This window comes from Drosophila serrata, unplaced genomic scaffold, assembly GCF_035046125.1.
Source record: "Drosophila serrata isolate PLE 108 unplaced genomic scaffold, ASM3504612v1 contig_245, whole genome shotgun sequence".
Classification (NCBI taxonomy): Eukaryota; Metazoa; Arthropoda; class Insecta; order Diptera; family Drosophilidae; genus Drosophila; species Drosophila serrata.
The window spans coordinates 407,901-422,209 of NW_028257143.1; the positions used below are offsets into that span (position 1 = coordinate 407,901).

Sequence of the window (14,309 nt, forward strand, 5' to 3'; positions counted from 1 at the left end):
TTTTTATTTTAAACGCAGCTTTATCGCTATTTGAGCCCTCAAAATTTGTTATTTAAATCTTAATATTTTCAATATTAATAAAAAAGGAAACAAAAATTGTATTTTCAATAATTTGTTAAATTTTTATTTACCAAAATAACAGTGTGTACAAATAAATGCAATCAAGAAAACGTGAACCACGAACCGCACTTAATTTTAGCATTTGTGCTAATATGGCTATTTGCAAATGCAGCCCTAGTACAAAGAACTTTCGCCGCTTGCGCCTTACAGCAATCGATAGCTTTTGTGATTTTTTTCCAGGGCTACCAAGCCTCTGCTGCAGAACGGATGTAAAAGCGGATGCGGACATCCGCAAAAAAGTTTCATCATTCTTTCGGGCTATTCTAAGAACATGAGCAAGAAGAGCAATGTTTGGCAATTCTTTTACAAGGCCTCTGAAACAGTGGCGACCTGCTGCCTGTGTAACAGAAACTATTCGAGGAAGGGTCGTGGTACCACTTGTCTCCGTAACCACCTGAAAAGCAAACACCAAGACGAGTTTCTAACTCTTGAAGACGTTAAATTCGCAGTGAAGAGGGAAATCAACGGAAATCCTAACACAGCGCTTTTGGAGTTGAACTTGCATGTGAGTATCCGTATCCTTCAGCAGATCAAAGAATAGATGCGGTGAGAGAATTTCTGGTTGTCAAGATTAGAATCAAAATTCAATAGTAAAATATTTAGTAATACTGAAATTCAGCATGAATGCATCTTCAAAACTTAAAAGTTAATTTTAATATTTATTTGGGAATTGTTGTCAATCCGGAAAAGGTTCGTACGGTGACTTCATTACCAAGGCTATGTACAAGGATTATATTTTTATGTAACAATCATTTTATCAGATTAAGTAAACATTTTAATATTTTATTTTTAATTTAAACCGACTATTATAAAAATTTCATGAAGTACATAAAATGTATTTAAGCACTATACTAACTAAATGTTATTGATATTTATCATAACTGTTTTCCGTTTAGGAACCCGATTCAGATCCTTTGGAAAGCGAGGATTCCCTCGTAAGAGCGCGTTGTGATGAAAAACTGGCACTGATGCTTTTGAACCAATCGTTCGCGTTTATTGAAGGAGAAGGATTTATTAACTTTGTGAAGGTCCTTCAGCCAAGATATGTGATCCGTTCGAAGAGCTACTACGAGAATCTACTGTGCCACGATATATACAGGAGGATGCACGCGCACGTGAAGCAGCAGCTTGATCTCCTTGACTCCTTCTCGCTATCAACAAGTCTGTGGTGGGAAGGTGCCAATAGTGAGGGACTGCTCAGCTTGTCTTGTTCTGCTATTTCCAGGGATTTCCAAAGCCATCGATTTACGCTAAGGTGCGAAGCCCTTAACTACGACTGCCCTTCAAGGCTAGCATGTTGTATTCGGGACCTCATTCCTGGCATGGCAATAGAAGTGCCGAAGGAAAGGGTGCATTGCATCATTAGGGACGAGCCAACGGCTCTGCCGGGAACACTTCCCGACTGCAGTGTGCATCGCCTGCAAATGTGCGTGAGATTCGCACTGCAGTCGAACGAAGTACTCCAGAATTTGTCGTCGAAATGCAAGCAAATAGTTGACCACTTTGCCCATGACCAGACGGCCCATGATCATCTCAAATTCATTCAAGAGATTCACCTCAAACAAGAGGCACGCTCAATACTACCCGTTGTTCCGCTTGAATGGAATGCAACCTTTCAGATGATGGCAAGCGTGTTCAGGATGAAGGATGCACTCACTTTGTACTCTGAGGAGTATAATCTTGTTCAGATATATCCGGATGAGTGGACAGACATCGATTTGTGCAATAAGGTAATGCAGCCGTGTGAGGAAATCATTAAGATCTGGAGTTACACATCAACGTCGGCCTCATCGGTAATACCACTCGTTGCCGCTTTAAGGGATTCCCTTCGAACGGACGTGCACAACTATGTTTCCTCCGTGGTAATGTTAACAATATAACATTAATAACAAGTAAACTCTATTTTGTTTTTCATAGACTATTTGCAGTTTTGCCAGAAAGCTGCTGGAAGAGCTGGATATGAAGTTTTCACACATCACCAGCGATATTAAATATTTAATTGCCACCTATTTGGATCCAAGATACAAGCAGGCCTTTTTTACTGAACGAGAGGAGCATCTGGTGGCCAATGAAGTTATGCAGCTGCTACTTGCCACTGTTCAAGGGGACGGCAACGGCCAACCGGCATTAAAAATAATTAAAGTGTCATCCTCGTCGTCGTCTCTGAAGATGAACGAGTCCAAAATAGATAGTATTCTGGACAATATACTAACGGCTGGTTCACCTGCTAACATTCAACAGACGGCGACAACAGCGTTTGGCTCCCAATCGCAGATTAAAAATCTTCTTTATTTATACAACTCTGAGCCAAGAATTGATAGAAACATGGATCCCCTATTGTGGTGGAAGGCGAACATCAAATATAGTTCTATGTATGGCATTGTTCGGAGATTCCTGTCGGCGCCAGCAGCAAGTGCCAGCGGCGAACGATTGTTTCGGGAATCTGCACACCTGTACAGTGACATGCGAGCAGGACTGAGTCCTGTAAGTGCATCAAAAATATTGCTCCTCAAGTCTAATTACACTTCGGACAGTAAGGAGAATAATGTTTAATATCTAGACACTTTATATACATAATTAAGACTTTGAACTTAATAGCTAGTTGATCGTTTTAAACTAAATGCGTTAGGTCCTATCCCCTGTAGTCGGGATCATTGTGTTCCTCTTCATCATCTTCCTCTTCCTCTTCTTCATCTAAAACGTAATTATAATTTAAGTTTTGTTAAAAAGGTTATAAAGAAATGAATCTTACCATGATCGCGTCGCTTTCGTGTGTAAGCCCGCTTGCTGGCGACAGGCGCTTGATCAGTTTCGCCATGCAGCAACGAGTTGCGATACAAAACCAGCGGTTGCCATTCCTCAGCGCGGCTGGATGGCATACCGGGTGGAATGATCTTGTCCAGACATCCCATGATCACCTTTTTGTCCTGCTTGAGCAGCTTGTAATTGAACTCATTGAGAACCTCCAAGAACAACAGACGTGTAGGAGCTCGCACCGGATCGTCGGGCTGCTTGTTGGCAGCAAAGTAAATGCCGCCGCGATGAATGGCGGCTACCGACTCTCGATTCTTGAGGGCGTCAAACCCGAAGGTAAGTGCAAATCTTTTTGCCAACTCTTTGAGGTCGATAAATTCCTGCGAACTTTTTGGCACAATGCCGTCTTCATGCTGCTCCTGCAGGCTCTTAAAAACCGTGATAAGGCTTAAAAGCAAGGTCATGGCAAAGTTAACTTTATTTATTTCGCGAGCCTTGCCCAATGTGGCTTTAATTATGTCACCATAGTCATTGTAGCACTTAAAAAACAAACAAAAATACAGTAAATAAATACAGAAAATTATCAATACTCTAATTTTTCTTAAATCACTCACCTTGACATAATATTTGAAAATGCTGGCCGCACGCATTGTTGGTATTATGTTGTAAACAACCAACTTGCAGTAGCAAGCCAGGAAGTTACGCTTCTTATGCAGCTCCTCAATTCGAGTCTCATCTTGAGCAACATCTTGCTTAAGAGAGAACACGTAGTGCTGCACAAAGTTGTCCAAAATTAGGTGCTCATCCATTCGCGACTTGTATTCCAGGCCCCGAATATGCTCGATCTCGCTGCGGGCCAATTTATCGGAGAAAATGATCAGTAGATCGCATATGGATTGATAGGCCTGTCAAGTTTTACAATTGGAATAAGTTTTTCTCAAACAATATAAGTGCTACGAACCGCTTCTTGAATCTGCACGGTGGGTCCATCGCGAGTCAACTCAAAGCAGGCTGCCATGAAGGTGTCCAGATTATTGCGCAGCTCGGCCACCACATCGGTCACGTTCACCGACTCACAGTCATTCTCCACGTAGTACAGTCCCCAGCTAATGGAGAAGTAACAGGCCTCGATACAATACGCCAAAGCTTCGTTGGGAAGGCAGCGGTCAACGTTCTCCTTAGACTGTGCCTCCTCGACGTCTTGGAAAAGGGACTTGAACAAGTCCCAGGGATTGAGATTGTGTGACGAATACAGTATGGAAAGAACTTTGAGGGTAATGGTTATGTTATAGATGTCATCCTCGTTGGGGGTCTCCTCGCCTTTTAGTAAACAGAGAGTGTTAAGTGGAATCCTTAAAGAAATTTTCAAATATTTAACGCACCTTGTATAAGGTTTCGCCACTCTTCTATGGCGTCCTTGTACTTATTCACTGCGCCCTCGATAATGTTTGATCTGGCTATATTGCATCTCGTATAGGAGGCACTGCCTTCGGCGCAAAGGCACTCCAGCGTCTTTGCACACGTTTCCAACACTTCCCGGCCGGTGTGCATACTCATCACCTGATTGATTCTGTCCAGCAAAGCCTGGAGGTTGCCCTCCTGACGATTTGTAGTGTACAGATTCAGATCAAAGTACTGGGGTACAGCCAACAGATTGGCTAGCTTCTCGCTATCCGCTTGATATTTCTCTAGCAGCGAGGGTAGAGTCACAATGAAGTGTTCCGTTAACTTGGCTTTCTCGTCTTGAATTGCCTTGAGTTCCTTGGCACTGAGAGTGCATTTTCGATTGCTTGCTCGTCCGACGGGCACTTCTCCAGTGGCCGATTGCTTAACGCTGCTCACCATAATCTCAATAAGCGTCGATTCCTGCTTGTTGTCGAGAACCTCCTCATTGGGACCCGGCTCTTCCAGAAGCAGATCCGTCATACACTCCCAGTCCCTCACCATGTCGTTGCTATCGATAAACGAGTCAACGAGATAGGCGCCATGCTCATGCAGCTCGGATTCAATAAAGAACTGCACCAAGTCCCGGACAAGCGGAGTATTTGGCAGACGCAGTTTACCGCGCTTTGTTTTTGTCTCTTCCATGTCGGCAGTTAGATGAAATAGACGAACGTTGAGGAACTCGGCGGCAGCCTGAGCCACACCTCGATGCGATGAGTACACAAGCTCGTAGACGATTTCGCAATCTTTATCAGCCAATATCTCCGGGTGAATTCTAAAGTAAAATAAAATTAGTTACACCTTACACCATTAACTCTTTCTTTACTAACTTTAAAATACTGATGACCAACTTAACGGCATGCACCGACACCTCGAACTCCTTGTCCAGGGTCATGGCCACAATTCGGTCTTTAAACTTGGACGTGAAAAGCTCCAGCTTACCCTTAAGCTCATCTTTCTCGTACAACGGAAGCAGCGACTGCAGACAACGTAGCCGCACCTCTCCAATCTTGTCATGAAGCGTCCAGCCAATGTACTTTAAGTAGGAGTCGTCAAGGAAGTTCTGTGGATAGTTCTCCATCCAGATGCCAATTTCCGCCATACAAATGGCGCGAATGTCCGGCAGGCTGTCCCTGTACCGGTGCACGAACACAGACTTGAACATGTAGGTCAACATGCTCTTGATCTCGTCCATATTTTCCTCTAACTCGGATCGCTTCGTCATCAGCGAATCCAGGCGGTCCGAGGCTCGACGATCGCGGGACTAAAGTAAGCTGACATTAGTAAAAGAATCACGTCTTATAAACTTTATACCAGGATACCTTCACGCGTTCGGCTTCAAATTGTTTCGCCGCATTGTCAAAGTTATTCGAGACGAGCAGGGCGACATCCACTAGAGCTGTCATCAGCTTCATGGCCGCTAAGGTGGCCGTGTGGCGAAAGGCTCGCACTTGCGAATCGGATAAACCCGTGAGCAGCGAAATAACGTTGTCCATCAGAAATTGGTCGTAGATAATAGAATACTGACACTGCTTCACCAGTGTTTGCACAAAATCGCAGAAGTTATTCTTGAACTTTCGCCACTGTGTGCCGGTCATGATTAATGGATATTCGCCGCTTTCCTAAAAATCATGTAAAAATTAATATACTAATCGCAGCTTTCAAGCACCATAATACCTCGTCAAACTCTTCAGTCATACGTCTGATTATAGCTGTGTGATCTACTGGATATTGTATATCTTCAGATATCTTGCCCTTGCAGCCGCTGGCGTTTATGAAGAACTGCATCAGGGCGACCAGCGCCGTTTCTCGGTTCGTCTTGTACTGCTCAATCCATTGGTCAACAATGCTCTGGAAATCAAAGGCCCACATTAAAGGACTTTATCATGGAAGCGAAGGAGCCCATACCGCTATGGCGTTCTTAGAGTGCCGCACAATGTAGTACAAGCTGTTCTCGTCGGTAGTGATCTCCCGCTCGTTGTCGATACGCTCGTGGTGTCCCCTGTCCACGGGTTCTTTGCGCGGACGCTCAACCCTCTCCTTTCGTTCTCCTGGCGGTTTGCGAGTAGCGGGTGCCTTTCGCTTCCGCGCAACTGGAGCGAAAAACTCGTCCTCGTCGTCATCAATTATAGGTGGCTTGTCCCGCACTCCGCCCCGGGCCCGTAACCTGGTCATACGCTTGGTGGGACTATCTGCATCTGAAGTGCTTTCATTTAATGCATCGCTGAAATAAACAACAGAAAAAGATCTTAGACGAAGCGAACGAAAAAGCTTGTACAAAGAGGTACTGTACCTGTGGAGCTCCTCGTATTCCGGAGGAGGATCATCCATCCGAATGCGCTTTCCCCCGCGGCGCGCCATCATTTTATGTATGTAAAAGCTTTTTTACTACTTTAAATTGTTTTTTAACGCAAAATTTATAACAAATTATGTCCAAGGCGTACTTATAACAAACAAGAGATAAAGATGATACATCGGAAAATATATCGATAGACGCAATATTGCGATAAAACAGTGTTGAAAAATACAAAAAATAAAGACCCTTAATATATCTCACTAAACAAAATATATGTGCGTCAAATATATATTTTATTATGGCGACACACAAAATACGTTAAAAAATGTATTTTTATTTATTTATTTTTATTTTGTACACTGTTAGCAGAAGTTACAAACTTAGGCTACAGGACGGGATCGGCCATAACAGCGGAGATTTTCGGCCGGAATAAGGTTTTCATAATTTGCTTAAATAAATATATTAACAAATTAATTGCACATGGATTATTTACAAGTAACAAATTACAGATATTTTATGAGGAAAGTGATAGGTTTATATACGATGCAAAAGATTTGCTGATTTAAGGAAGTGGGAGATAGATATCTTTTCGTTGGTACATAATTTACTTTTATTTAACACTAACAACAGTAAAAAGTGGCTAGGTTGGCAGCCCGGTCGCATCGTCATAGACATATCGATAACGGCGTCCGCTGCTCCAAAAGAGAAGAAGAAGAACCAAAACATTATTTTAACCAAACAACTATTAAGCGCTTAAAAAAAAATGACCGACTTCGGTGGAGATTCCGGTGGCAGGCTTAAAGGCGTGACCATTGTAAAACCGATTGTTTACGGAAACATAGCGCGCTCTTTTGGCAAGAAACGAGAGGAGGACGGGCACACGCACCAATGGAAGGTTTACCTGAAGCCTTATCAAAACGAGGACATGTCTACTTACGTCAAGAAAGTGAATTTCAAACTTCACGAGAGCTACGCAAATCCGAACAGGATCGTCGTCAAACCGCCTTACGAGATCACAGAGACTGGATGGGGCGAGTTTGAAGTTGTCATAAAAATCTACTTCAATGACCAGTCGGAGCGACCGGTGACGTGCTATCACATCCTCAAGCTCTTCCAGTCGCCGGTTGTCGATGGTGAGCTCAACTCCAGCACCACAATGGACACAAAAAAGGGTCTTGTATCGGAGTCCTACGAGGAAATCGTTTTCCAAGAACCCACACAGATCATGCAGCACTACTTGCTTCTCTCGGAACAAAGCGCCAATGGCCTGCTAACCCACGACACTGACTGTGAGTATTCATATAAACCATTTAGATGTCGTATTCAAAAATGTATTTCAATTTAATATTTTAATATATGTGTTTAGTTGAGGAAAAGAAGACAAAAACTTTGGATAACATTGTCAATGTAAAACAGAAAGTAAAAGTGGAGATCGTCACACTCAAGGACAAACTGAAGCTGGCACGAGAAACTATATCAAAATTTAAGGCGGAACTGGCTAAGGTTCAAAAGCCACCTGCATAATACATGCACAAAAGTCAGGACTTTCATATACTGTATTGATAATTATTTCTAGGGCAAATATAAATGCGAAAAATCAGAATCTTTGGCAATTTTAAAAGCATGGCAGCGCCGGGCAAACACTGTTTTGCACTGGACGCAGTTCCTCGATGATTATAGAATTTCGTTTTTAGTTTTTTGAAAATCGGAATACTATATAAAATAACTGCCAGGGAAACGGTTGTTAAATGTAGAGGTCAGTAATTATCTATGACAAGTAAGTATGTATGATCAGTTACTAACTTTGAACACTAATAAATTAGATTATTTAATCTAAGATTTGGCCGGCAAAATTCACTTTATTCCGGGGATGTTAGAACCAGTTGGGAATCATATGCACACATGTGCGAGACTTGTATTTGGACAAATTTAAGAGGAAGCAATTTGAGTAAAACTATGGAGTTATTCTTCTATGTAATTTTACTAGTATATAAGTTGGAGCATGGCGAATCGGTGGAGTATATATATACATACATATATATAGTTGCCATAGGAACGATCAAAAACTTTTTAAGATACAAAATTATAACTTTACCAGTTTTCAATAGATTTTCATCAAATTTGATATGTAGATATTATATATTAATCTAGAATTTTGTGTAACATTTTGCCATGTTTTTGAAAATAAAATAAACTACACTGTTTGGAACTAGTTTTCACTGCTTGCCCGTACAAAATCTGCAATTTCATTTTGAACTGCTTGCTTTACTTGGGATCTGCTTGACATCCTTAGTATATATATTACCGAGAGTTATCGATAACACGATAGAAGAGTTATCGAAAAAAGTCCATCGCTATCCGTGGAATCGATTCCAAATTGTTTATTTGTCCGTGTGTATGTGAGAGACAAGTGATGCGCGTTCGCCGAGAGTGAAAATTATTAACTGCGCAAACGCAAACGCGTTTCCTGGACAAACCGATCCAAACAAAGGCCGAGTTGGTCACAGGTGAGGCGAACGCGCTCCTATAGCCCTTTAGATTCAGGACTAAATAATATTTTCAGCACCCCTCAGCCTGCACCACTGCATCAACCATAATGTCGTCGTCGTTGCTGATATCCTCGCTGCTGCTTGTTTCGCTGCTGACGTCGCGGCTCGGAGCAATTCCGGTTTTGCCCCCCGCTTATTCCGCACATCCCTCGCCAGGCGTGCGAATTCTTCGCGCGCCTGAATCACTGGTGGCGCCCCTGGGAGACGAGGTGGTGCTGGAGTGCGAGACCAGTTTGCAGCCCGAGCGCTTCGAATGGAGCTTTCGACGCTGGAATGCCACCACTGGCCGTGGGTCTCCAGGAGCCGGGTTCAAGCACCTGCGCACGGGCACGGCCAAGACGAATGTGACCCAGGATGCGGCCATCTCCCGCCTGAGGATTCTCGTCCGGCCAGACACTCTAGGCGAGTACAGATGCATTGGCTGGATCGGTCCACTGGTAGTAACATCCACCGCAGCCCGCCTTGAGCTGGCCAGCACTCGACTGGTGGGCCCAAAATCCTCTCTGCAATGGCGTGTGTCCACTGGGAACTCGGTGTTCTGGTCCTGCGGCCAACAGGTTCAGTCGAATCCTGCGGCGAGTTGGACCTACTATCAGAATGGTGTGGAAATTAGGCCGGAGTATGTAGCAAGCAATGGCAATCTGGTCTTGAGCAATGTTTCCGCAGAGTCAGCTGGTACGTATGGCTGCCAGGCCACGAATCCGGCTTCAGGAGCAAGAACGGAATTGCCGAGCTCCCTGGAATTGCAGATCATATCATTTGAGAGATCACAGAGCCAGGCACCACACATTCTCAACGGACAACCGGCCGGATTCCAAACTGTTACTGCCCGGGAAGGAGGCACCGTGCTGCTGTTGTGCCCTGGGATTGGTTCTCCAGCTCCAACTGCCATTTGGAGCAGTCCCGATGTCGCTGGAGTCATTAATAATGAGCGCACTAAAGTATTGACTCATTCTTTGGAAATAACCAAGGTTCAGGTTCGGGATGCAGGTACATATATCTGCTTCCTGGACAACGGCATACGCCCAGCTCTGAAGCACTCCATCCGACTGCAGGTAGAGCAGCCGCCGCAGATTGTGCGTTCACCTTGGGCGGATCTCACCAACGAGGGAGAACGCATTCGGCTGGACTGTGAGGCGACAGGAGTGCCAGCTCCAGAGATCTACTGGCTGTTAAACGGGGAGAGCAGCATCTATGACACAGAGGCTGAGCTGGCGAGCAATGGTTCCCTGGTGCTACACAGTGTCCTTAAGCGGCATGCCGGCTATGTCCAATGCTTTGCCCGGAACACCCTAGGCGAGCATAGTGCCGGAACGCTGCTGCAGGTTAATCCGAAGCAGATCCAGAGTGAGCCCCGTGAAGCGGCAGTAGGATCTGCTCACCGTTCTCATTCAAAGCCTAATCACAGCCGAAAGCAACAACAGCAGATGATCCCACCATCGCCCCCGAATGTGACACGACTTTCTGATGAATCTGTAATGCTCCGTTGGCTAGTGCCCCGCAATGATGGGCTGCCCATCGTCATTTTCAAAGTGCAGTACCGCATGGTTGGTGAAGGCAAGCGGAAAAACTGGCAGACAACTAACGATAACATACCTTACGGGAAACCCAAATGGAATTCGGAGCTGGGGAAGAGCTTCACAGCATCGGTGACGGATCTGAAACCTCAACACACTTACCGGTTTCGCATCATGGCCGTTTACTCCAACAACGACAACAAAGAGAGCGTCACCTCAGCCAAGTTCTACCTGCAGCCAGGAGCAGCTCTCGATCCAATGCCTGTTCCCGAACTGCTGGAGATCGAGGAGTACTCAGAGACTGCTGTGGTGCTGCACTGGCGTTTAGCCAGTAATGCGGATGAGCATCTTATCACAGGATACTACGCCTACTATCGCCCATCATCTTCGGCAGGAGAATATTTCAAGGCTACAATTGAGGGAGCGCAGGCCAGAAGCTTTAAGATCACCCCACTGGAGACGGCTACCATATACGAGTTCAAGCTGCAATCCTTCAGTGCAGTGTCAGCCTCCGAGTTTAGTGCTTTGAAGCAAGGGTGGACCCAACGTCCCAAGACCAGTACCACCGAGGAACCCATCTTACAGAAGGGCGATCGAGATCGGGATACGACCACGCCCAGTCACAACGAGACGTTTAGCATGAGTCCCATGCTCACCGGCACTATTGGCGGCGGAGCAGTGCTCATTCTGTTACTGGTCAGCACTTGTTTGTGTGTGTGTCGGCGGAGGAGCTCTCGTGTCCGTGGCGGCAGCAGTCAGAACAAGCCACGAATGGCGAACTTAAGGGAGGATTTTGTGGCTCTGGGTAGCAGCTGCTCGCCCAGCAAACAGCGGCAGCGGACACGACACATTCACATCACTCTTAACCCACTAGCCCAGCAACAGCAGCAGCAGACGCTTGAGGAGAAGAACGACACCGACCAAGACATGGCGTACTTTCAGTGCCAGTCTAGCTACGACTATGATCCTGGCCTGAGGCGGATGTCCTCATCCTCGTTGCGCCGTTCTCAACGCACGCTGGAACGTGCTGGCGGAAGCAACGGATCCAATAGCGGCAACAACAATCATCTTAACCAATCCGCGGAGGTGGGTCCGGTGGACCTGTCCACAAGCAAGGCAGGACGAGTGCTAATGAAGCGACCCCGGCTCTCCAGTCGCTCGGAGAACCTTTCCTCCGGCAGTCTCAATAGCGTTGGCGTGTAAGCGCAATCTCGTGATCTTTAGTCTGTACATCCCTACGTCCGATGTGTTATGCTATTCCTACCTCTACCTCTGTGTTTTATCATCTTCCCACTTTAAATGACGAAAGTACTTATACGAATACCAGATAGACTTAAGATACTTATTAGATATTATTAGTTTTACTCGATGCAAGGATCGATTAGCAACATAGCATTACGTCCACTCTAAGCTAAGTCTTCCATATTCGAAATAAGAACAACAAATCTGTACTGATAGCTTCCTAATGACCTTACATAAAAATTATAATAAAGCTCTTAGCTTCTTTTTTAAACTTTATTTTGCGGTTTCAATCAATTTTAAAAAACAAAAAAAACAAAAAAAAAAATATATATATATATATATATATAACTCCAGAAAAATTCAGTTTGCTAAAGTGATTATTATTAAATTATTTGGAAAAATACTCAAATACATAAAATATGCGAGGTAAGGATTATCATTAAGATTATTTTTACTTTATACATCTAAAAATTGGTATTATTATGACCGCAGCTGCTTACGAAGTAAGCCGTTATCAGAACAGCCACATTAACTATTCATTGAAATAATTGTTTTGAAATCCAAAAATTTCAAAAACTGGATTGAAAAATAGTATCGATATTACGCCTTTTGAAAACATCGAGATTATCGATAATGCTATCGATGGTTGGCCCGAAGGTAAGTCATATTGAAAAATAATATCGATATTACGCCTTTTTAAAACATCGAGCTTATCGATGGTGATATCGATGGTTGGCCAGCTCTATTAGGTCGTGTCGTCAAAATTTTTATTAGTAAGCGTATTATTTTTTGTATTTTGGCCCAGAAATAAGACAAAACTGTTAAAAAGGACATCATTTAACCTACACCGAAGGTAAGTGCCCATGCGGCACCCATAAAGTTGTCAAGAAAATGTGAATCAACTCGATTGTATTTACAGAGCCAGTCAGGTCGCAAGACCTGGGAACATAACAAAAGAAATTCTAAAATTGCAATCGGGCTTGTGACGGCGGCAGAATGTCGAATTTTTTCGTGGGCCAGATAATAATGGATGCGCAACGCATGGCCAGTCGGGTCAAGGACCTGGACGCATTGGGAACAGCGCTGCTCGAGGAGGCGGAGACGAACAATAGGCTGGTGGAGAGTTTGCGACAATACCAGGACGACATCGAGTCGCTTAACCGGATCTCGAACAATAAAACGAATGCCGACATGGTTAATAGAATCCAGCAGCAGAATATCAACAGCTCGGAGATACTCAAGGAGAATCGCGAGCTGAAGATCTGTATCGAGGACTACGAGCGAGCTATGGAGCTGATGATGCAGAAGTACCGCGAGCACACAGTCTCCAAGGTGCTGGACAGCAAGTTCAACTTCAAGGAGCTGTACAACGAGCGCATGTGGCAGGTGATCCGTGAACAGCGCGAGAAGATCAACGAGATGGCCGCCGTAATGCAGCGGGCGGCTAGCGTGGACGATGGGATAGTGCAGCGAGAGCTTCAGACTATCTCGCAGCTACGGCTGGAGAATGAGACACTGCGCGAATTGTTGCAGATATCCAAGCAGTACGGTTCTGCCCAACGCCCCATTCGTGAAAGCGACCACCTGCTGGAGGAAAAAGCCGTGCAGACGGATAGCATGGCAGACGACTCGGCTGACGATCTGTCCATTTCGGGCGCCTCGGTCGAGAATATGAATAACAACTCTGTTATTCAGATGTACAGTAGTCCGGAGCCAGCGGCGAAGGCATGCAACAACACATTCAACACTGCCCCGAGTCAGAGTCAGAATCAAGGTCAAAACCAAACCCAGGCACAGCCTGCGTCTACGGTGCTGCTGGAGACGGTGGATCAGCCTGTGGTCAATGATAACAACAATGGACCTGCAGCAGCCAACTCGCATCCGCCACCGCTGCTGCCGTCAGTGACGACGACGCCAAACGACTCTGGCGAGGAGCTGGCGGCTACACCGCCCACTGCTTCCGATGTCCCCAGTGCAACATGATAGGCAGTGGTGCTGCAACCTGCCATTGTTAAATCATATACGCTCTTCATTTCGCTCGGGCCGCTGTTGCATCGTATTTACTCACCCAATTCACAAAACAGCTCACACATGAAGAGGGGAACACACATTCGTCATCGGATAGCCTGCATTAGGACATAGCGATTAATAATCTCTAATTTATTCATATGCATTGGAGCATAATGTCTATATAAACATATTGTAAACAATGAAAATGGAGTTAATCATTAAAATGTAGGCGAAACCCACTCACACACAAACACAAACGAATGTAATGTACACCACGTACTCTGTCGATTTTATGATTTCTAAATAAATTCCATAACAAATCCAGAACTAATCAGGCATTTTTTTATGAAGCAAACAATTAGCTATGTATATTGTTTG

General features: G+C 44.7%; 5 protein-coding genes across 9 annotated transcripts; 4 read left to right on the top strand and 1 right to left on the bottom strand.

Moving 5' to 3' along the window:
- Positions 1-306: 306 nt before the first annotated feature.
- LOC110185771 (zinc finger BED domain-containing protein 4) lies at positions 307-3,469 on the top strand. 2 transcript variants are annotated; one of them, XM_020954774.2, is made up of 3 exons: positions 307-625; positions 1,017-1,982; positions 2,038-3,469. In XM_020954774.2, the coding sequence occupies exons 1-3, from the start codon at positions 392-394 to the stop codon at positions 2,671-2,673; spliced, it is 1,836 nt and encodes a 611-aa protein (XP_020810433.2). In that variant the 5' UTR covers positions 307-391; the 3' UTR covers positions 2,674-3,469. The 2 variants fall into 2 exon arrangements, with proteins under 2 accessions (XP_020810433.2, XP_086688372.1); XM_086832246.1 differs by lacking the exon at positions 307-625 and adding an exon at positions 648-810.
- SA1 (stromal antigen) lies at positions 2,655-8,861 on the bottom strand. 2 transcript variants are annotated; one of them, XM_086832244.1, is made up of 11 exons: positions 8,709-8,861; positions 6,611-6,760; positions 6,226-6,541; positions 5,995-6,168; positions 5,640-5,939; positions 5,148-5,581; positions 4,257-5,092; positions 3,836-4,194; positions 3,489-3,779; positions 2,873-3,413; positions 2,655-2,814 (listed from the first exon to the last, which is right to left on the bottom strand). In XM_086832244.1, exons 2-11 carry the CDS (start codon positions 6,679-6,681, stop codon positions 2,753-2,755), a joined length of 3,384 nt encoding a protein of 1,127 aa, XP_086688370.1. In that variant the 5' UTR covers positions 6,682-6,760; positions 8,709-8,861; the 3' UTR covers positions 2,655-2,752. The 2 variants fall into 2 exon arrangements, with proteins under 2 accessions (XP_086688370.1, XP_020810432.1); XM_020954773.2 differs by lacking the exon at positions 8,709-8,861 and having other exon boundaries at positions 6,611-6,809.
- Positions 7,244-8,216, top strand: Gas41 (YEATS domain-containing protein 4 Gas41). The gene is made up of 2 exons (XM_020954951.2): positions 7,244-7,902; positions 7,980-8,216. Exons 1-2 carry the CDS (start codon positions 7,377-7,379, stop codon positions 8,135-8,137), a joined length of 684 nt encoding a protein of 227 aa, XP_020810610.1. The 5' UTR covers positions 7,244-7,376; the 3' UTR covers positions 8,138-8,216.
- A 117-nt stretch (positions 8,862-8,978) lies between the features above and the next one.
- On the top strand, positions 8,979-12,197 carry ihog (interference hedgehog). 2 transcript variants are annotated; one of them, XM_020954597.2, is made up of 2 exons: positions 8,979-9,120; positions 9,177-12,197. In XM_020954597.2, the coding sequence occupies exon 2, from the start codon at positions 9,210-9,212 to the stop codon at positions 11,880-11,882; it is 2,673 nt and encodes an 890-aa protein (XP_020810256.2). In that variant the 5' UTR covers positions 8,979-9,120; positions 9,177-9,209; the 3' UTR covers positions 11,883-12,197. The 2 variants fall into 2 exon arrangements, with proteins under 2 accessions (XP_020810256.2, XP_020810257.2); XM_020954598.2 differs by having other exon boundaries at positions 8,987-9,120; positions 9,187-12,197.
- A 243-nt stretch (positions 12,198-12,440) lies between these two features.
- On the top strand, positions 12,441-14,255 carry Fgop2 (Fibroblast growth factor receptor 1 oncogene partner 2). 2 transcript variants are annotated; one of them, XM_020954661.2, is made up of 3 exons: positions 12,441-12,578; positions 12,727-12,774; positions 12,841-14,255. In XM_020954661.2, the coding sequence occupies exon 3, from the start codon at positions 12,918-12,920 to the stop codon at positions 13,902-13,904; it is 987 nt and encodes a 328-aa protein (XP_020810320.1). In that variant the 5' UTR covers positions 12,441-12,578; positions 12,727-12,774; positions 12,841-12,917; the 3' UTR covers positions 13,905-14,255. The 2 variants fall into 2 exon arrangements, with proteins under 2 accessions (XP_020810320.1, XP_086688377.1); XM_086832251.1 differs by having other exon boundaries at positions 12,444-12,578; positions 12,662-12,774.
- Positions 14,256-14,309: the final 54 nt, after the last annotated feature.